This window comes from Eleutherodactylus coqui, chromosome 11 (assembly GCF_035609145.1).
Source record: "Eleutherodactylus coqui strain aEleCoq1 chromosome 11, aEleCoq1.hap1, whole genome shotgun sequence".
Lineage (NCBI taxonomy): Eukaryota > Metazoa > Chordata > Amphibia > Anura > Eleutherodactylidae > Eleutherodactylus > Eleutherodactylus coqui.
Window position 1 is genome coordinate 95,663,573 of NC_089847.1, and position 23,761 is coordinate 95,687,333.

The 23,761-nt window shown below is 43.7% G+C and overlaps 1 protein-coding gene across 2 annotated transcripts in view; it reads right to left on the reverse strand.

Moving 5' to 3' along the window:
* Positions 1 to 23,761, reverse strand: part of LSP1 (lymphocyte specific protein 1) — an 80,114-nt gene that overhangs the window by 26,955 nt on the left and 29,398 nt on the right. Inside the window, exons 1-2 of one of the 2 annotated variants that reach the window (XM_066583100.1) lie at positions 9,937 to 10,288; positions 2,679 to 2,825 (exon numbers count right to left, since the gene is read on the reverse strand). In XM_066583100.1, the coding sequence (XP_066439197.1) occupies positions 2,679 to 2,825; positions 9,937 to 9,995 (206 nt within the window). In that variant the 5' untranslated portion in view covers positions 9,996 to 10,288. Of the gene's footprint in view, positions 1 to 2,678; positions 2,826 to 9,936; positions 10,289 to 23,761 lie in introns of those variants that run through there. The other variant, XM_066583099.1, reaches the window with a different exon arrangement.

Below are 23,761 nucleotides of genomic sequence, written 5' to 3' on the forward strand. Positions count from 1 at the left end.
TCCCCGCCCCCCGCCGGGACCCGAATCTTTAGATACAAGCTTGCAGGTACTCGAATAAGGCACTACTCGCTCGAGTAGTTTGCCTTAGCGAGTACACTCGCTCATCTCTAACCTCTAACCACCTTCATACAAGTGTAATACAAGATCATTTTTGGGCTTGTAATACAGATGAATGTCCCGGCACATCTGTGAACTCAGGTCAGTAGCCCAGTGGTCAGACCGGGACAGTATGCCTATACTACACTTGTGTGAAAATGGCCTTTAGACTAGAATTATTGATCCTTCATACTGTATATGCTTACTGTCCGTGCTTCAAGAATCAATTAACCAAATAATCTACCAGAACTAATTTCTAACTTTTTGTGGTCTTTTTTGCTATTTCATGGGAAGTGAAGACATTATCTTTATTGTCCACTTTCTCTTATTTTATAGACACATTTCTTTATGCATCATGAAAAATGCAACAGGAATTCCTATCTGACTACATAGAATTATTCTGAGGCCGGTCAGGAACGTTTGATTCATGTTCTACATACTGCAGAGCGTTTCTTAACATGAAACTTTAATGACTTTAAGTCAACTTTAGAGAGAAGCCGCCGCCTGAGGTGACAGGCTGATCGCAGTACAGGGGCTTAGTAACACTGCTGTCATGTCACATAAAATATTGATTATCTAAGAACGTATGTGACCTGTCAAGATTAATGCTCCAAAAATGTATTCTATATTTATTATACTTGTATCACTAGATTATTGTACTATGACACAGGGGTCCCCCTTTTACCGTCAACATGGTGGCACCATCTACTTAAAAGGATAGCCAGTTTCATGTAAGCAAGGCTTTATTACCCTGTTTCCCCCAAAATAAGCCCAACCCCATAAATAAGCCCAACCTGGATTTTTAGGGAGGCTCGATATATAAACCCTACCCCGAAAATAAGCCCTAGCTGCATTACATTAAGAAAAAAAAGCAATACGTTACCTAACAGGCTCAGTCCATGTCCTTCCCGCTGAGCTGCAGTCCTCAGATGCCCACAGAAGATCGCTTCCTGGTCATTCATAAATCCTGCCTCCAGGAAGCGATGACTATAATTGGTTCTCGAGCGCTGCTCAGGCAACCAATGCAGTACTCGATGAACCAATGTGAAGGCTGTGATTGGTTCATCCAGCGCTGCATTGATTGACTAAGCAGCGCTCAAGAACCAATCAATGCCATCGAGTTGTGGAGGCGGGATTTATGAATTGGCCAACCAATGCCATGGCTCAGGGACATGGACCGAGCCTGCTAGGTAAATATAATAAGCTATTTCCTGAAAATAAGACCTAGTGCTTCTTTTGGGGCAAAAATTAATATAAGACAGGGTCTTATTTTCAGGGAAACACGGTAGTGTTAAATGATGACTTAAACAACTTTACAATATATTTGTGTTTCAGTTACAATTCCTAACTGTGCCAAGATCTCTTCTTGCTGTCAGTGAATTATGATTTATTTTAAAGCACCATTAAATGGCCACTAACTTTTCAAATAGCTTATACTTCTGTTATAGCCAGTGTGATATCTAGCAAAACTGCAATTCACTTTATTCATCTAAATGACATTTTTGTGCTGAATAATCACTTTAAAGTACTGGCCACTAGGGGCCTCCCTTACTCCTAACTTGCTGACCATTGCCTGTTGTCAAAGCTGAGATGGTACTATGGCAGAACAAGAAGTGAAGGAAGGGGATAAGTCATTGAGCTCATTGAAGTCTACAAGGGCAGAAGGAAGGGGAAGGAGAGAAGCAGAGACTCACACAGATGTGACCTTAGAGCTAATGGTGATTTACTGCTATTTTTTAACATCTCCACTGCTCAGTATTGCTGCACACTGCCCTACAAGTCTTTGCGTGTTACAGACAAAGACCAAAATTTGCAGTTCTGTGTGCACCATCTATAGAACACAGTACAGCAGCCAGGCTCCTCCTATCAGTTCTGAGAGAACTGAAAATCAGATAACACCATGTAGAGGAGGAGCATTGGGAAACATACAGGATATACGTCATATAATTGCAGATAAAGTGCTATACTTCATGTACATACATGGGAACCTTTTCTGAATAGTTATACTTTAACTTCAAGGGTACTCTACATATTTTGTTTATATGTCTAAGCTGAAAACCCACACAGCCCTAATAATTTTCATACTGAGGGTTTGCTACAATTCTATTGAGTCAAAGCAATTACAGGTGAGCCTAGACTCTTTCCTTACTGATGGAAATGCCTATTGTATCCTCCTCTACAAGGCTCAGTTTTAGCTAACCAGGTTGCTGTAACATCCCCAGGTGCCTGATTGAGATTTCACTGGATGACAGCACAATAGGATTATTCTGACTGCCACTATGGAGTTGGGAAGGAATTTCCCCCCCAAAATAGGGGCAACCGCATCCCCTATAGTTATGCCAATGGAGGCAAGTCGGGCGGGGATCGTTCTGGCCCGCCCACTGTCATTCACAGTAAACGGGCCGATCCATCGTTCAGTTCCATGCATGCAGACACTAAATGATGAAGAAATGTAAGCACATTCTCATTTACTGTTCAGTTGCACTAAATGAATTATTAGAGCATTTAAAAGGGCCCTAAGTTGCTAGATAAAGTCCCCCCAAGGTGTGACGGTACCCTAAGAGCCTATAGAGTAAACTTACTGCTCATCTGCCGGAGAGCAGGTCTCTTCAGCTCCATCCTCCGGAGACTGCCCCTCGCTGCCCAGCTCGTCCTGCTGCTGCCTCTCTTTTCTGCGCCGCTCCCTCGCAGCTTCCTCTTCATCTTCCACACTCCACTGAGTGGTCAATCTGCAGCACAAGAGGAAGAACGCAATGATAAATAATCCAAAAATTTCCCAGTGAACTTCTTGTTTCAGAAGCAATGTTTGATTTTAGGACCAATATTCTTCCAAAAACCAAAGCACTGAATGCACTGAACCAATGCACTGAATGCTCAAGATAAAGAGTGCGTAATATAATAAATCAAAGTTGCATATATTACAACCATCAGCACACGCTCTACTGCATAATGGATAGACAAAAAAATGAGGTCAGCAGCATGCAAAAACCCCAATAAAAGGACTTTTAAATTTTATTAAATAGAATAATATTAAAATATCACACTATAGAAGAGAAGACTTCCCATAAAAGGAAAGAATCAGAAAAAGGAAGGCATTCAGCATGTCAGGTTCATAAAGACATATATATGCAAGGAATGTCCAATGCTATCACAATAATGACAATTATAAAACGGGCGTATTAAATACTACATATTCACATGTACAGAGCAATAATAAGAACATGTTACCATTAGAGATGAGCGAGTGTACTCACTAAGGGCAAATACTTGAGCGAGTATTACCTTTTGCGAGTATCTGCTCGCTCGTCTCAAAAGATTCAGGTGCCTGCGGGGAGAGGCGGGGGAGAGCGGGGAGGAATGGGGGGGGAGATCTCTTTCTTCCCCCGCTCTCTCCCGCAACTCACCGCTTACCCCCGCCGGCACCCAAATCTTTTGAGACAAGCGGGCAGGTACTCACAAAAGGCAATACTCGCTCGAGTATTTGCCCTTAGCGAGTACGCTCGCTCATCTCTAGTTACCATATATCAATAATGCCAACCTTATCACCTGCACCCCGACGCGCGTTTCGCTCAAGCTTCCTCAGGGGGTAATAATAATGTTCTTATTGTTCTGCAGATGTGAATATGTAGTATTTAATATTCAAAGACTTCGGTGGTGAAATGTAGTGCGATATTTTCTGAAATTCACAGATTCACAGCTGATTTCAAGTCAAAATCCTCAGATTTTAACTCTGTTTTGGATGTGGAAATACCATGGAATTTTCCGCTGTGGAAATTACACAGTCTTCCCGCTATGTGTGGAAAGGGGTTGTACCAGGATTATAAATCAAACTACTAACGACCACTTGATCATGAGTATGTATGTCTGTGTGCGTGCTTCTGACACTCCACCCCTGGTGACATCATTGCAGATCCTACAACATATATAAAACACAGAACCTGACCGACAGAGGAACAACAAACTTAGGGCTCTTAAAGGGGAGGACAAAAATAACAAAATGAGAATACAACTAAGCCGTTCCTATCTCAGACACAAATCAACGGTCCTGACAGAAGACACTGACCTACCGCCACCACAGAGATCAAGTGGGCTGAAGGACCTGCGGTGACATCACGGCTGTGGGAAGAGCCATTGCGCAGTTTGGTAGAAAGTACTGTATACTGGATAAGCCAACAGCAGCCACTAGGACCTGTGATGACATCACCGTCATGTGATCACCTGTTTGGGTGGAGTCAGGGATCACATGACCAGGGGCTGATCACTCTATTCAGGAGTCTGCTGAGCTAGTGATGTCTGGAAATCAGCATGGATGTACTACAGCTGTGTGTGTGATGTGTGTGAATCCGAATGCACGTAGTAGAGCTGTGTGTGTGATGTGTGGGGATCATAATGGATGTACCATGTAGCACAGCATTGCGCCACCAGAAACACTGGTACTATAATTTCCTAATAATTACTAGTTATCCCTTAAAGAATGAGGCTCCCATGTCCCCTGCCCTCCTCATTGCGGGCTTACTGCCCAACCTCCCCGCTGTAGTGAGGAGAAGACTGAATGGGGCACTCTTCATGCAAACGCACTGATGCTCCACCCACCTGCAATAGGACTGCCAAGATAACAAATCAGCGAGTATTTAAAGTATTTCCGTCAGCACCATTCAAACAAATAGAGCGGGAGCCGCACATGCTCCGCCAGCCCTCCATTTATGCTGTTGTCACTGCAGGGAGTGAAGCGAACCCTGCAGCGACAGACAGAGGGGGAGACGGGCCCCCCCATTCTTGAGATTAATGAGGGTCTCATCAGCGAAAGCCCCACCGATTAGCAAGCTAACCCGTGATCCTGGTACAACCCCTTTAAGTAGTACATTTCTATAGGCAAGATCCTGATAAGAATTTATTAGCAGCATTTACTGTAAACTACAAAAAAGTTACAATCACAATAATCTGCTCCAGTCCCACCAGCCTCAAAAACTTCACAAACTCATCTAATATTTTTTACAGATGCAGGAAAAAAGTCCTGTTTTTTTATGGACTGTCCAGGAATTTCTGGACGGTTGTTAATCCTGCAGTGAAAACTCAGAAGGATTATGTTAACTTTTTCCTTAAATCTCCTCGCTTCCCAGTGAATGACGTGCTGGAATCCATGCTATAGTGTAAATGTCCCAGTTCCTAAACACTAGATATGTGCGAGGGAGGGAGGAATTACTGGCAAAGCACCCTTTACTTACACTATTAATGTGAAATATACTTCTTTTCTTCTAGCGAAAAATCCCAAATGGGCCTCCTCCCATCACGTTGACCTTAATATCCTAACAGTGGATGTGGAATTAGGAGATTAAGATTGGCAGATAGACAGCAGTGACATTAGATGTGCCCCTACCACACCCTATCCACTCCCAGGAATGTGCGACTTCTGGCATTGTACACATATGTCTTCTGCATCCTGCTGACCCCTGACCATGGTTTACAATACACCCCCATAATGATATCATGGTTCTGCAAGCATGACACGTATCTGATGGGAATAATGCATTCATAGTGAATACATTGGATAGATGGAGCAGAGTTGGGTGTGTAAGATGCAAAAGCATCATGATATTACAATGTATTATCCGCGGATTGGCAGTGGGAAAAAGTATTGCATCATATTGTACTTCTTAGAGTTATCAAATTGGGCAAAAAAAGCAACCGTAAAGGGTTAAGAACAAACTGATCGGTGCTACATCTGTATAGCATTACAATCCCCACTACTTAATTTTATTTCTCCTCGAAGAGTAACAGCTTATTGTTCTTGCTGATGGATTCTTGCCAGTAGATCACCTTCCATATCTGACAAAAAAGTTGGCATAGAACTCGTAAAAAACGTGTTAATCGACAGACCTTGATGAAAGACAAGCATTGCTGTCGTTGTAAGGCTGCCTTCACATCTGCGCTGGGGATTCCGCTTTCCTGCTCCGTTCAAGGAGCAAAAAATGAGGAATCCCCGCAGCTGAACCATTCTGTCTCTGGATGGAACTGAACAGTGCTGGGCGGACCCCTTTGAGTCTAATGGGGTCCGCCTGCTTTCCACCCAGCCGCCCGGCTTTTGGACGGAAGAAATAGCGCCAGTGCTTTTTTCCGATATTTCAGCTGGATCTACGATGGAACCTCCGCCCAGAGGTTCTGATACAGATGTGAAACCACCCTAAGGGAACTAGGATGGTCCACTGTGGCCTACAGATGTGGAATGATGATGTTCAGCCTATAGAATCTCATATTACTAAAGGGCAAGACCCAAGGAAAGGACTGACACGTAACCATCTGTATTCTCTTATTCCACACTATAGTTCTAGACCCCCACTATAGACGTAATTAAGTAAGATGTTTTATGCTGCTTTCTAATAAGCAAAGTCTTGGATTGGCCAGCAGAAGACTTGAGGATCTTCCAATGGGTCTTGGTTCTGATGCTATGAATGTACTAGGTCTCAAGTCAATGACAGAAGCAGCAAAGTTTACTATGCAGTTAAAACTGGACATGCATCAGTTCTGTGTGGATGAAAGTTGGGACCGTGCAAGAATTTTCTCTTGGGGGTTCAATGTACCCCAATCCGCACTGATAAGCACAGTAGTATAACATTTTATAGGGTTACAGTTGTTAAAAAACTATCCTGGCAAGAAGGACACAAGTCGCCTGAGAGCCAACCCAGCTGGGCTTCTATTGCATCACTAAGGAAATCATCATTTTCACCAGTTTGCCAAGATGCAACTACATTACTATAACTTTCCTTATAGAGTATAACACTATTTTATATATACATAGTAAAAAACCACAAAACTGCAGTGCGTGTGATAAGTACACCATCCTACCAAAAGTAACTGGACACCTGAGCAAGAATAAAAAGTGATATTTATTTTCATATGTTTATACTTAGTGGGGCTCCTTTGGCCCTAATGACATCAGATTTGTAGTGGCCCAGAGTAAGCGGGGCCCCTCCATAATGTTAAGTGTTTGTCTTGTGCAATTGTCAGCGTTGTCTATGTTGTATGCATTTGATGTGTATTGCACCTCTGCAGCACTGAATGGGTTAATGTTTGGGTTATGTCTGAGAAATGTATCATGTTGTAAGTCACGTGATCATGCTATATATGTGTTTGCAAGGGTGCTAGGTGAGAGAGTCTTGCAAGAGTTGGGACGAGGAGTCGGGTTATGTCTGAGAAATGTATCATGTTGTAAGTCACATGATCATGCTATATATGTGTTTGCAAGGGTGCTAGGTGAGAGAGTCTTGCAAGAGTCGGGACGAGGAGTCTAGCGGAAGTCTGTAAGTCAGTCTAATGCAGTCTAAGTTAGTGAGTGGGTGAAACCGTGCCTCTTCAGTGAGACCCCAAGATGGAGGAAGCTGAGAGGTGGTTGACTACTTGCCCTGGGCCCACTTCACCAAGGAAGCCTCAGCCTTACTAAGACATGCTGAGTGTGAGAGAAAAGCCGCCACACCATGCTGAGTGCAACTTCCAAATGTGAGTGTGTACTGGTAGAGAGCTGGAGAGAGAGTGAAGAGAGTAGCCAGGAGCAGAACCCCGCAGATAACTGGGACTGTGGCTTTGTCTGCCATCCTCAGAATCCTTCCTGTCACACCACTATCCTGTGTTGGCATCGGTGTTATACTGGCGAATGTAACATTTATGGACTATTGTCTATATTTTATTTAGGTAAACAAGCTCTACCGACCATTCCCAGTTCTGCTCAGAAAGTTATCCCTGTGTGTGGACTATTTATTACATATTCAGGATTCACCACAGAAGACAGAACGGTTGCATCACGTGTGACAACGAACTGCAAGGTAACTGCTAGTTGCTCTTTCCCTGTGTCCTCCCCCAGCAGTAACGTGGATGGGTCCCGAACTAGCCTCCGGGAAGGAAATGGTAGAGCCACCCGTGACAAGATCTTTATCTACCCCGCTATCTCCTCGGCTGTGGGCCCGCTCCTTGGACGCTGCAGCTGCTCTTTGTGGCGTAATTTCTACTAATGTCTTCAGCAGGCATTTCCCTCCATTCATCTTGCAAATGTCTGCCAAGTTCTTTCAAGGAAGATGCATTGGTTTTTCTACAGAGGTGCAAAGGATGTTATCATTGGACAGTTGCGCAAAGTTAAGTGCTAACACATGGAAATAAATACTACTTTTGATTCGGGCTCAGGCATCCAATTACTTTTAGTAGGATAGCATACCACCCACCAGATTAGAGAATGACAAAAAATGCAATAATGGTGAAATATGACAAGGCAGATTTGTAGAGTAAAAGGAAAGCTGAAGATAGTCTGTTCATCTACACCCTATCATCCAGATGACACCCCCAAGCTGACACCCCACCCACCCATATGGCCTATTGGCCTGTGTCCCATATAAACACGTAGAATTGAGAAGTACCAGCTGCAAAGTTCAGCTCTATTGGTTCACGCTTTAAACGTTTTCTCTGTTGTCAGCGGTAAAGAATATAATCATAGCAATATGTTTACTATAACAAATAAGGGAACAGCAAATGTTGTTATTTCCAACAATACGACCCGTTTTTCATGGGGAAAAGTCATTTGCACAGTCAGCAGAATTTTTGCGTGTGTCCTCATGGCCAGATCATTGCTGGGCTAGGTGTATACTGATACAATGTAACTGGTTTAGAGAGATAGCTGCTCTATGGAAATGATCGTAATCATAGAATCCATTGTATCCAATCATTATCTGAGACGCTTTGTTATGATATGGAAGAGTGTCAATTGCAATAAATGCGACAATGGAACATTTTTTTCCCTTGCGTGAGATTATAGAGCTGATATTGATGATGGCGTAATTAATTGCAGAGTTCATCACTCCATGTGCACTCGGTCTAACAATTCTCTCATTTGTAGGGTGCAGTGGGGAATGGATTACTGGAATGTTTCCAACACATTTATCATTCATGTCATAGAGGGTTTGACAAAGAAGATTATGTCTGAACAGACCCTACAGTGTCACTCCATGTCTCCCCAGCCATCCAGTCATCAACGGGTTTCTGAATCAAAGACACGTTGTCAGACATTACTACCAACGAAGGATTCTAGAACACATGATGATGCACCATATAAGATACATATGGTCTACAAATCTATTCCAATCCTGATCCCTCAACCAAGTTATTACAATATGGCCAACCCCATCCTTGCCCTGTCCATATATCTGCGTACCTATATGTCCAACCTTGGCATACGACCACTACCCCAAATTCCTTTACATCCTCCTCACGTCCCCACGCTTGTATTCTTCCTTCCTCCTCACTTGTATTTCCTCATTATCTCTAACAACATGTTGTTTCCCAAGCTCACAACTACATTCCTTCTCTACTCATTCATTCTCCCCCTGCTGTGAATGAACTGCAGCCACTTGATTAAATACAATTGCTCACTGCACAATAAAGCTAAGGGGTATTGTCCTCTTCTCCTTTACCTGAAACCTCTTCTATCAGCCCAGTTTTGGCTTCTTTTCTCACCTGACCTTGATTTAATGCCAATAACTATCTAGAATCTGATATGCTTGTCAACGAGCGCCGATTCGTTTCCAGAAAATTAGGTGTCCCATCACGTACCCACAATTGTTCATCCTCAAACAATATGATCAGCGTGCCTCGCAGATACAATTATCATTAACAATCAATCAACATTCCGAAACATCCGATACATTATGAAGGGCTTCCGTATATGATACAAGTATTGACTGGATTGGCACCATGGACTCTAGTGCAATTGGTACCATAGATAGTACGATTATATTGGCAGGGCACATCACGGGCATATCATAAAGGGGAATAAGTATGTCTATGGCCAGATTTACTCACTTCAGTAGATTCTGAAGGTTCTTCTTGCTAGAGTCTCTTCTCAGGAGTGATGTGGACATTCTGGCTCAGTCTGATGGGTTCCTAGTGGCGTTTTCTGCTTATCCTTTGTATCCAGAGCTCGATGACACCCCTCCCACTCCACACCTTCCCACTATCAGTCCCTGTATGATAAATGCCACTCTTATCAGTTTATGAGACCCTCCTGGTTCATTGTTCTCTAGCCCCTTCTGTCTTCTCTCTAGGCTTGCGCTCCTATCTCCCTTTTCTCAGGAAGTTTTTGCAGCTGCCTGCTCTCCTTTTGTTTTCCAGGCTTGCTCTCCTTTCTCTCCCCCTCCTCCTGTGTTGGGAAGTCAGGGGGAGATGATATGAGGTAAGAGGAAGCAGGACCCTCCCTGCCCCTGTGTTTGGGGAAGGGGAGGGTGGGGGTGACAATATGTCTCTGTATCTCCCCCTCAGACACTCTCAGGGGGAGTCCCTGTATCACAGCAACTGTATTTTTCTAGATACTTGGCCACTGCTCTGGCTGTGGAGGATTCTCATTTTTTCGGCTCAGTATTGTCTCTTTTATGTCCCTTTGCAGCAATTTCTCTCAGTTTTCCTCTCTCCTGTCAGGAATGCAATCTCTACTAGAGGAGACATTTGGCTACAATGTATTGTAATATTTATACTCTTTCATTCATGCTGTTTACAAAACATTATATCTTTTGTAACAGTTTTCTCCTTGGGAATGGATGAGAGACGCCGCAGACTTCATTCATCTACTGCATTCCTAACGTTATGTTAAAAAATAAAGATGTAACAATAATAATCTGTATTTTTATAATACCGACATATTCCACAGCGGTTCGCGTTTCAGAAGGTATAAGTAGCGATACAGCATTGAAATTGCAATACCAAGAAGGAAAGGTTGTGGAATTATGCAAATTGAAGGAATCATTGAAATTATAAAAAAATGGAAACAAAATATTCAGAACATCTCGATTGATTCAGTATCGCCACACGCAGAAATATACGCGCTCACCGGCTGTGGCATTCTATCACTGAGGTTATTAATGGTTGTCTTAGGAATGTTCTGCCATGCTGAATGAACTTGGGTACACAAATCATCAAGATGTGCTGCTGGCAGCAACTGTTGCAGTTGCAGACCCGATAATATCCCAGATGTGCTCGATGGAAGACAAGCCCGGAGACACTGCAAGCCATGGTAGCACTTTTAGGCTACACAGCTGCTTTATAGTTGTGGCCTGGCATTGTCTTGTTGTAAAACGGCTCCTGGGACACTTTGGAGAAATGTCCGTACCACTGATTCTATGGCCAGGTCAATATGACGCTGAGCTGTTAGTACACCTGGAATAAAGATTAGAGGGGTCCAGTTACTGTACATTATGCTATTCCTGGGAGTAGGACCCGTATGATGTTTCCTCATGGAAGCCCAAAGGTCTTTTCATGGTGTTGCCCATGTGGTCTCCAGACCAATCTCTGGCTATCACTGTGTCCGAAACAAAAGTAAGACTCGTCACTGAAGAGTATAGACCTCCATTCAAGCTTCCATTGCCGTCTCACTCTTGCCTTTCACCATGATTGCCTTTGAGAGTGGTGGCATAAGTTCAACAGAACACATGTTGCTGGACATCAACCCAATGTTGTGAAAGCATCTTCTTATGGTTGTGTTGTCTGATTGATGCTCTAGGCTTGGGATGGGACATTTAATTTCACTTGCAGTCAGAGTGGATTACTACTTGCCATTATTCTAATATGGCGATCCATTCATGCAGAAGTTTGCCTCTGTACACCTCTGCTATCATCTGACTCTGCTATCATCTGACAACCACTGGGACACACAACGTTGAACAGTGCTGACATCCTGGACTACGCGCGTAGCGGTCATATGCACAATGAATGTCCCATCAGCTTCTTCCAGGTTCCAAGTGGCATGCACTGGGACTCCAATGCTGTATGGGGCACGGTTGGAGCAGATTCGTGTGTTTTTTTTAAATTTTATACATTTCTGAGCCACTGAAATTTTGTTTAAATCCAGGAAAACCCCTTCAGAATCTACTGGGTGAAGGAGCCCATACGCTTTCAAACACTTGTTTAGCTGACATCTATTCTTCTCGACTCCTCCATGCACACTTTGCTTGGGCAAGTGTACATGTGCTTTCAATGAGGAGAGTAAATTGTTGACACGCATCTCTGGCAGAGGCTTGCAGTGTCTCCTGTGAGAACAAAGGGATTGGGCATGTAAAATTCAGTGTGTCCAATCTTTCCAAATGTGAGTGTGTACTGCAGTGATAGCTGCTTTGGGGCCAGTAGGGTGGACTGAATGGTCCTGTCCCCTGGCCAACCTCATTGTGAACAAATCTAGCCAACCTGTTCTAAGACACTGTGGCTCTGACTATGCCTCTTCTAGTCTTAGTGCTACCACCTGCTGCTAATCACATCAAACTTGATCCGATCAGGACTGCGTTGTGTGAACCAACTACATCTGCTCCTTCTCCAACCAGTACTATTCTGGTGGTAAGTGTTGCTTTTTAAAAAAAATTTATGCTACCTTTTTGGGGGTTGGGAAGGTGGGGTGAGCAATTCTCAGTTTCTCTATGGGATCCTTTGGGCACACACACACACACACACAAGCACACACACGCTGTAACAGCAGGAAATGCAAAGACTGTGGAGATTCTTTACACAGTGCCTGCAGATTTGCAAACCTGAAGTGCAAGAACTGAGCCTGTGAAGATAGCCCACCCTCCACAATTAAGAAAATGCCCCAGTGTCCCAATTACTACAGAAGCTTAATACCTAATAACAGGCAGTGGATTAGAGACGATCTGGAAGCCGCTTAATGGCAGCCACTTCAGCCTTGATAGACAGTGGTAAGATGAAAACATGTTTAATGAAATTATTATACAAGATTGCTGAGATACACACAGGTTATTGCCATAATATGCCTGAAAAGTTAGTGCCCCTTTAAGGAAGCCCCTTACAATGTCTTAATAACTAATGCTCATGGTTGATCGTCATTGATCATGCCAATGTAAAAAATAATGTTATCAGTGAAAAAATCACAAAAAAATCTCTCCTAGCGCCATTAACATTTACAATAGGTATTGCTGCCAAGCACACAGTTCTACTGAGAGCCATTGCTAGGCAATAGTGATGTTCCTCATTCTACAAGAAGGCTTTTCTTCCCCCGCTGACACTGAAGAGTTTCCTGATGTAAATGACGATTAGATCCTCAAGAAAGGCATTACGGACCACTGATTCTTCATAATGCAGATGAGCCTTCAGGTTCCTTTGTTAGTATAATCTGTTGTTCGTACATTATACCACATCGGGCATTACAGATAAATCCTGCATCACATCCAAGATTATATTAAATTGAATTTCACATTGGATGTAATGCAGAATACATTAGAGGATTACTGAAATAGCAGTTCCATAACCCAATATTAAAAATGTAATCACTCACGAATGACGAATGCTAAAAAAACGTATTCCTGATGGAGTCTCATCTATTAACAGTTGTGATTTCAATCCTATTGGGGACTGTGATTTAGCCAATTTCCTGATATTCTAAAGAGTACCATCAAAGTACTGGAGAGGACTGGCCTCTTTCAGGTGATTAGTCAATATATGTCATTAACAAATAAAGCATCCTGCAATATATTGAAGGATCTTACATTACAATACAACTGATTGAAGTCAACTGGGTTAAGACCCATTTAGACACAACGATAATTGCTCAAAAGATGTTGCTCAAGCGACTTTTGAACGATCACTGTTGTGTCATTTACAGTGCAAGATGATCGCTCAAGATGAACGATCGCCTTGCGCTGCCAGTGGAGGATGCAGAAGAAAAGCGGGGTGTCCCCGCTTGTCTTCCGCATACAGCTGTTCCCCCGTTCCGAGCGCCTGGCTGTTATACAGCTGAGCGCTCGGAATGGAGGATGCAGAAGTCAAGCGGGGTGTCTCAGCTTGTCTTCTGCATACAGCTGTTTCCCCGCTCTGAGCACCCGGCTGTTATACAGCCGAGCGCTGGGAGCGGAGGATGCAGAAGGCAAGTGGGGTGTCGCTACTTGTCTTCCGCATACAGCTGTTCCCCGCTCTGAGCGCCCCGCTGTTATACAGCTGAGTGCTCGGAGTGGAGGATGCAGAAGACAAGCGGGGTGTCCCTGCTTGTCTTCTGCATCCAGATGTTATACAGCCAAGCGCTCCATACTGGGTATAGAGAACAGAGCTGGACCGCACTGTTCTTCATACCCAGCCTGTCATCAAGGAGCGGGATACAGCTGAAAGAATAGTATCAGCTGTATCCCGCTGTGAATCCCTGATAAGGCTCATCATTGTCTTTCAGCACGCTCAAAGACGACGATGAGCGACGGGATAACGAAAACTGCACAATGTCAGTGCAGTTACACACAACGATTATCGCTGAAAAGACTGCTTTTGAGCAAAATTTGAGCGATAATCGCTGTGTCTAAATGGGCCTTTAGCCAAAGTGCAGATCAGTGACATCACTCGCTCTTCTGACGCATTTTGAAGTTTTTTTCTAAGCATATAAATGCTTGGAAGCACAGTTGAATAGTGGGATGACTCATGTCAATGACAGTCATAAATGAATCATATAGTAAGCTTATATTACTCTATTATACGAATATTATAGGATGCATCATAGCAAGACATCTTATTGACTAATGAAGTTGTCTTGAAAGCCTCAATATAACTGTCTGGACAGCTACAAGAGAATTAGGTTAATCCAGTATTGACCAGACATGATAAGTGCTGGAGTATCAAACATTATTGATCATCACGAAGCCGTAGATTAGTGGATCACATATTCATTACTTGTGAGAAAGACTATTCAGTCTTCTGCTTCTAGTCTTGTGAGAAAACAGATCATTTTCCAGTACTGTGCCTTAAATCTAGAACTCAGAGGGGTTGATCTATGGAAAGCTTATCCGCTATCCATCATAGGATAGGGCATGGGCATAACTATAGAGGATGCAGGGGATGCGGTTGCACCCGGGCCCAGGAGCCTTAGGGGGCCCTTAAGGCCTCTCCTCTCCATATGGGGAGCCCAGTACTATGAATAAAGCATTATAGTTGGGGGCCCTGTTACTGGTTTTGCATCGGGGCCCAGGAGCTTCAAGTTACACCTCTGGGATAGGGGGTACTGTAAGTATCTGATTGGTGGAGGGCCGACTGCTGGGACTCATCATTGATGACTATAAGAATCATCAGAGATAGCCAAGAGCTTGTACTGTGATAGTGATAAATTGATTTTCTACATGCTACTGATTGGTCCCGTGAGAGAAACCATTGGTCCAAGGAAACACTGGCCAACAGATGTATTTTTCTTTCGAAGGAATTTACAAAAGGATGAGAGGACATTCCTTGGGAATAGGTGACGTAGACATCTATATAGGAAAGGGGTCAATTACAGTAGTCAAATTATGGAATGCCCTACCCCAGGAAGTAGTAATGGCAGATACTGTGTCAGCATTTAAAGGGGTTTTCCACGAAAACGGTGTTGATGACCTATCCTTAGGATAGGTCATCAATAGTTGACCAGCTGGGGTCCACTGCTTGGGATCCCGGCTGATCAGCTAATCAAGGGCCCACTATCAGTGTTACAAAGCACAGGGGTCAGAGCTGAAGCTGCTGCTCCGACCCCTATATAGGGGCTGGCATTTGTAACTGCAGGGGCAGTTCCTGTTGATTTTAATGAGAGTTACGCCTGCAGTTACAAGCGCAGGCCACTACACAGGGTCAGAGCAGCAGCTTCCACTCTGACACCTATGGCGCTGACAGTGGGCACCTGATCAATTGATCAGCCAGGATCCCAAGCTGCGGACCCCAGTTGGTCAACTATTGCTGACCTATGCTAAGGATAGATCATCAATAATATTTTCCTGGAAAACCACTTTTAAAAAGACCTAGATGTATCTCTAAAACCAAATGACATTGAGGGCCATAATTAGTCCTGTAAATAATGATATATAATGGATCAGAGACAGTGGAGTGTTGTCATGTATACAGAGTGTGCCCAGAAGCAGCCAAGTTAGGTGGTGCGAATCGTACTCGTAATTGTATTGTTTACCGCCAGAGGAAATAGTAGCAGGTCACTATCACACCCAAGCCTGAGAGTAGCCACCAAGAGTTGTGCTGCAGTTCTTTATTAACCTCCAAGCTTATGGCTCTGAGTGAGGGCTGACTGCAAAACAATTGTGCTCTTGAGAGTTAAATAAATGACGAGTGTTTTTGCATCAGAATCTGTATTGCGACATTCCTGTTAGACAAGTACCGTTCCCCTGCGCCCTTCCCCAGCTATTACACAACCAGCTCAGCAGCATAACATAGCTCACCGAAGAGAGCGACTGGTTAGTGATCAGGTCAGTATTGTTCGCCAGAAGCTGAGCCCATGCCATCTGCAAAGGGAGCTGGCTGTGACTAACAGCTGGGCTTCCACTGCAACAGCGGGGATCGGTGAGGACATCGATTCCCGCTGTTAATCCCTTACATGCCATCAATGTTGATTGTGGCATGTAAAGGGTTCATAAAGGGAGCATGCTCCCTCTCTGATGTCATCAGTACATCATGATGTCATCATAAAGGGCCGATGGGTTGCCATTACAAATTGATGCCATTACCTGGTGTCCAGGTCTGCTATGGCATATGATCACCAACAATAGTGACAATACACTGCAGTACATCTGTACTACCATGTATTATTATATGATCATGGCTTCATGTCCCGTACAGGGAAATAAAAAATGTGTAGCAAAATTGTGAAAAAAATGTGTCAAATAAATTAGTTGAATCGCTGAGTGCTGCCTGTGATTGGTCACAGTGCTCAGCCAATCAGAGGCAGTGCTTTCTGGGGGCAGGGATTTTTCAATTCGCTGCCTCCAGAACACAGAAGAAGACTTTTCTTTACAGCTACGGCTGATTTTCAGGGAGGGGCTTATATTTCAAGCCCTTCCCCGAAAATCATCACTGTGGGGGTTGCCTGCAATCCACGGCACTGCTACAGCCCCATTGAAATCAATGGGATAGCAGGGGATGAAGGAATGCTTTGCCATAGCTGTCACAGCTGTGGCAGAAGTCCGCAATGTACTCCCTATGTTTTCGATGGGGCTGGCGCTGCTGCCGCCGGCCCCATTGAAAACAATGAGCGATATCGCAGGCACTCAATCTCGCATTGCTAGAAAAAATATCGCTAGTGGGTAGGCACCCTAATAGATATCTCCTTCATTTATGCTAAATATCAATGGAAAGCACACAGGAGGTTATAAATAAGACATATGGATTATCCGCCTGCTGTGCCACAAACTGCAGCAGAAAAAATATGCAAAAAACACAACTAACAGCCATGCAAATGGGATAAGAGTATCTCTCCACTATGTGCCAGAGCCATCAACACGGTTCACCATACCAGGTTGGAGAATGGAATCACATACAGTTTTTAAGGCAATTTTTTAATGTAGTTTCTAAGCCAAAAGTGCACTGAAAAGGAATGGGAAATATAATGGAAGGATTTCTACTTCTCCTTCTTGCCGGATCCACTTCTGACTTTGGCTCAAAAACTGCATTAAAAATGTCATGTGTGATTCCAGTCTTGTTTTCAGCCAATGAGTCCTACTGATAAATTTGGGGCATGTCTAAAACTGAGTGACGGTATATACTGTATACGTATCTGATCCAAAAAGGTGGGTCTTCATACTAATAGTGTTCATCCCAATAGATCTCTGCTACTAATTACATTGGTACATCTGCCCCAGAGTGTGACTTGGCTTATGACCGTTTTCTTTTTTCCACTTCCGTCATTGAGCTCCAGTGATCTCTTGGATGTGCAGTTCTTTCCACGGCATCAGCTGGATACGTGTACTTTAACTTCCCTGCGATATTTATATCCGTAACTAATGCTATAAAACCAGGCAACGACTGCGGCACAACAATGTCTATGTAACTGAGGAAGCTGAAAAATATCTACTATATGACAGGAACTTACCTTAAAGAGACAATAACCCCAAAATGTTTACTCTTTTTATGTGCATGAAAGTTAAAGTTTACAGAAGATGGAGCTGAGTGATGGAATATATAATGGTTGCATAAGGGTTATATGCTGAACATCGCCATAGGAACCCAGTGCTTCGACCTATGCAAAAAAACACGTCCTTAACAGGGTATGTGTCCGTATAACCTTCCTTCAGTTGTACTGAAAAGTGTTGTTGACCGCATTTTTCAGTATAGCGTTATACCAAAAAAAGGAAAACTTATGCTCTGCACTTTACATGGGAGACTATAGGCAACATATGCAACTGTATGGCACGCAAAGTATATATCAGAGGTAGAGATGAGCGAGCGTACTCAGAAAAGCACTACTCACTCGAGTAATTTGCTTTATCCGAGCATCGCTGTGCTCGTCCCTGAAGATTCGGGGCGCTCCGCTGCTGACAGGTGAGTCGCAGCGGGGAGCAGGGGAGAGCGGGCGGGAGAGAGGGAGAGAAAGATCTCCCCTCCGTTCCTCCCCGCTCTCCCCTGCAGCTCCCCGCTCCGTGCCGGCACCCGAATCTTCAGGGACGAGCACAGCGATACTCGGATAAAGCAAATTACTCGAGCGAGTAGTGCTTTTCCGAGTACGCTCGCTCATCTCTAATCAGAGGTTTACATTCGGAACACATACTGGGAGATAGAGTATAGGCTGAACGTAGCCATCAGAGGTGATGTTAGCAAAGCCTAATAGCAACTTTCTTGAAATGACAGCAGCATCAACAGCCTTCAATGTAGAAACAAGGCCAAGCAATTCACCTAGGCACAAAAACAAAGGAACTCAGGAGCAGAAAAATGGCAGCAGGTACTCTGCACTGATTTGTCAAAATTTGAAATATTTGAGTGTAACAGAAGGCTGGTTGTTTGCCAAAAAGCTAGAGAGCGGTATAATATTTACAATGAGTGTCTGCAGGCAACAGTGGAACAAGGTTGGAGGGTCCTTGCATGTGTAAACCAATGAAGTTGGGGATTTGGTCAGGATTATGGTGACCTCAATTCTGAGAAATACAGGCAGGTACTTATTCATCATGCAAAATCATCAGAGAGGTGTCTGATTGACCCCAAACATAAAGCCAATGTCACCAACAACTGTCTTCAGTGTAAAGAAGAACATGGAGTCTTGGAAGTGCTAATATGGCCCGCAGAGCCCTGATCTCAACATCATCCAGTCTGTATGGGATTATATGAAGAGAGAAGGATGTGAGCAAGCTTACACCTACAGAAGGTCGGTATTATTGTATCTTGATGCCACCAGAAGCTAGGGGTGTGACAGCAATTCAATGGAGGAACGCCCCTGTCACACCCCTATCTCCCGATTGGCAGATTGATAAAGGTCCTTGAAGGTCCTAGCAGCATCTGCAGTGATTGTAGCCTGTGTTGGAGGGTTAGGGGTTGTTTTTGCTGGTAGGCCTACATTAGTAGCTCTACATGCTTCCATGTTACACCTGTAACATGGCAGCATTTAGAGGTAATAATCTAAGCCTAACAGCACAAATGACCCCTAACCCTCCAGCACAGGCTACAATCATTGCAGATGCTGCAGCTGAGATCTCTGTTCCCAGAGCAGGGCGGCCAGGTGTCCAGAGAGCAGTGTTGGTGACGCAGCAGAGGACAAGCAGCCAGCTCACCTCCGGATCCATCCTCTGACCTCCCGGCTGCCACAAACCTCTGTCCGCTGTCATGCCAAAGTTGCCTGCAGCAGCGTCTGATGACCAGATCCATGGCTGCAACAACGGTCCAAACCTGCCGGATTCCCGGATAAAGTAAGAACTAAGGCGGAGGAGGGGGCGGGGCATCACAACCGACACTCAGCCGCTGCTAAGCAGGGGGAAGACTGGCCCCCGACCGGGCAGCACAGGAAGAGGGGTACTAACAGCAGACGGAGGAATGGGCCATACTGCTAAACAGGGGCACAGTAGAAGGGGCAACTGAGAGGACATAGGAGGAGGCACAGGAAAAGGGGGGACACACAGAAAGAAGGGGGCACAGGAGAGGTACTGGCAGCCAATCGGGAGCTAGAGGTGTGATAGGGGCGGTCATCCATTAAAGGGCTGTCACAGCCCTAGCTTTCGGTGGTGTCAAGATACAATAATACCCAGCAGGTCTATAGTTAGTTCTCCAAGATGCTTGGAACGACCTCCCTGCCGAGTTGCTTCAAATACTATGTATAAGTGTACCAAGGAGAACTGATGCTGTTTCGAAAGTCACCCCAAATAGTGATTTGATTCAGATTTCTCTTTTGTTCATTCACTTTGCATTTTGTTAATTGACAAAAAATAAACTATTAACACTTTTGAAAGCAATTTTACTTTGCAGCATTTTTTCCACACCTGCCTAAAACTTTTGCACAGTACTGTGTGCTATTTATTTATTATAATATGTATTGTGTTATAAATGCTGAAAATTCCAACTTTTTGGATGTATAGCTAACCAGTGGTATTTATGTGATACATTTAACAGCACATTCAGAGGCGTAACTTGAAGCTGCTGCGCCCCAATGCAAAACGTGTAACAGAGGCCCCAACTACTCTATAATGCTTTATTCATAGTACTCGGCTCCCTATATGGAGAGGAGAGGCCTTATGGGTCTCCTAAAGCTCCTTGGCCCAGGTGCAACCGCAACCCCTGCATCCCCTATGGTTAGGCCAGTGAGAACATTATATTAACCACACAACCACTTTCTATACACCTCTATGAAGCCATCTTCAGCTATCGGAAGCAGCCAAAAACAAGCAAACATGGCCATAGTGCTCGGGAGAATGCTGCAGCTCCCTCATTCTAGTGATTAGTGGGGATGTCTCAGCAGTGGGACCCCCATTGATCAATACTTCTGACATGTCAAAAGTTATCTGAAAGTACAGCTACTTTTAAGGAGTTATCCCAAGATATCAACTTATACCTTATTGGCTTATCCCCTTAGTTTACAACTCCAAATTCTGAGTTACTGCAGGGAACAAATTCTGGGAATTGTAGTTCAACTGACCTAAAAGGGACAAGGGAAGACAAAGTCACATTTTTATATTTGAGGTATTTGGGATTTATTTCAGAGACTGGGTGGTCCAAATGGTTCTCATCTGCTGCTCCGTACAGTTTACACCAATGAACAATGTTGCGGCTTATGCCACACGATTTACATTTGTCACTCAGTAATGTGTTTGACAGAGCACAGTATTCCAGAGGCCAAGTATCTGCTGGATCATGAAGTCATAAATTACTCATTGCATGTCTTTATAATCCATTGTATATGTATATTCGGCTACCCTGGTCAGCTAGAGGAAATACTGGAAAAATGTACATAAGCACTAAACCTATGATAGAAAACCCTCAAAGGTGCAGCTTGCAAAACAGCTATTAGGTCTCATGCACATATGGAGACAGGCAGAGCCCCCGTGGTTCCATATTATGAAGCCATATGTACTATGTGTCTCTGTATAGTGTCTCCATATGGCTACACAAGACATAAAAGAGAGCCCCTCATGTATGTACCTGCGGCGTGAAACAGTTCTCCAAAAGCAGTGTTATATGTAAATATCCTGACAGTTCCATTGTGCAAGCGCTAGCATCTAGTACTCTGAATATAGGAGTGGACCGGCCGGCGCACATCAGGGACTCAGGAAAGGTAAGTATGAACTTCTTTATGTTACAACAACAAGACAAGAAGGCAACACGTTTCACTATCAACACACTACCTGAAGCTTTATATGGGTGATTTTGGATTTTAAGAGTGATGGCCTATGCTCAACCTATGCCTTACGATAGGCCAATATTAGATGGTTGGGGGTTTCGACTCTGGTTACACCTACTGCTCAGCTGTCTGAAAAGGCCACAATGCTTGGGCGAGTGCTGCGTTCTTTTTGTTGTTTACTACATGTAGGAACCAGTTCTTGGGCGAACTTACTGGCTTCTGTAGTTTGCAGCTGGTTACAGTGTAAGATATGTGCATTTAAATCCAGTATTCCTTGTATGCTGCTAGTATTTTGTTCCTAGCCTAGCTTTGTTTCTTGACAGTGTAGTGTCATTTTCTTCCTGTGGTTAGTTCTAATCTATTCCTTTCTTCCTAGCCTTGTAGTTTATTGTTTTGTGTTTTCCCTGTTTGCATCTGTCTTTGTTTTACTTCTTAGTTCAGATCTGCTTTCTTTTGTTTTCCTGTCTCTGAGTCCTAGTGCCCTGTTATTGTTTTTCAAGGTCAATGTTTCAGATAAAGTTTCCATTAGGGTCAGCATCAGGGATAGATTAGAAAAATAGTTAAGAAGAGACAGAGTTAGGGTCAGTTATTGTAAGTTGTTATTATCTATTCACCATCTCCCGTTTGCTCAATTATTTGATAGCCATCACCCTCCATTATCTTTCTTCCATCAGCATAATTAATTTGTGTAATCATCCGACTACCATCATCCATTCTGCTCCTGTTGTTGGTGAGTTCCTATTCTTGTATCTTTGTTATCTACTGGTGTTGATACGTGCTTCATATTACTGCCCACTCTACTGTTCGGTTATTACATAATTCAGTCATACTATAAGTCCTGGGTTGAATCTGAGTACTGGGGTATGATTTTGGTACCTGGAAATCCTGTTTCTATCACCGATTTGTCACAGATCGACTAATCCAAGCACTCTCACCACTGACAGCACTTGTGACGGCAGAGCCTGGATTGATCACTCTAGCAGGATTGCAAGCACAGAGTCGTTAGAATACAGGCAGATCTCTACCCAGCTTTCCCAGGCTTCTACACGCATGCAAAACAAAAGCTCAAATCACCACCTGATCCGGTCTAATGGCTACAGCTCTCTACAATACCCACACACACACACTCACCACCACCACCAGCTTTTCTTTCCCAGGTAAGCTGGAACTCACACTTATGAATTATTAACACAATCTTCTGAGTTATGGTTCTTTGTAAAACGGACAAGCTATGACTAATAAATTGCAGATTTATTCTAAAAAAAGACTAGCAGTGCTAAATATTGATATATATACACAAATATACAGAAAAATATGTTACAGTGTAGATAAGGTTTACAGGTATACACAACAGACAGTACGTAAAATAAATCAAGGATGAAATACAGAAGAAACCAGATTTGGGATCTTCGGCCCAAGGTTCTGATTGTGTGGAGTCACTGGCAGCAACAGAAAAGTCCATACGCTGGGGTGTTTCACCGAAGTCTCTCTGAGCCCCTAGTTTTTAAAGTTTCCCCAGGACACACCTCTCCCTGCCCCCTGTGAAGTCATTCAGAGAAGTGAGGGGTATATGCCTACATCCCTGTAAAAAACATAATTCCCCATTCCAGCCATATCTCCGCAGGAAATCCTCCGATCTGAAATATATAGACCTGGAATATTCCTGGTCCTGATTTTATCTATTCAGCTATACCAAATGGGACATGTAAATTATATCCCTGTACCCGCATACGCTACTTGGGGGTTTTCTGGGGCCCGCACTTCAGTGAGTTTTAATGCGTCTTAATCAGCTGATCTGCCTGATTCTGGAAATATATTTCAAATCGGGCTAGGACCTTCACACAACCAATAATCCTTTTTAAAAGATTTTTCCCTAATTCGAATCTTGGAGCCATAGTGTCTGTGAAAATCCAGCTCCTATGTGAATGATTTTCCTTATACTTCATTAACAAGTAAATGGTCACACAATTTGGTATCCTGATGCTGATTCTAAACCACGGGGACAGTTGGGGAAGAAGAAAGGAAGGGGGTTATTTACATCACAGCTCTGGTCCAGGGTAAGGGGAGACCAGTTGCCTTTCTAAATGC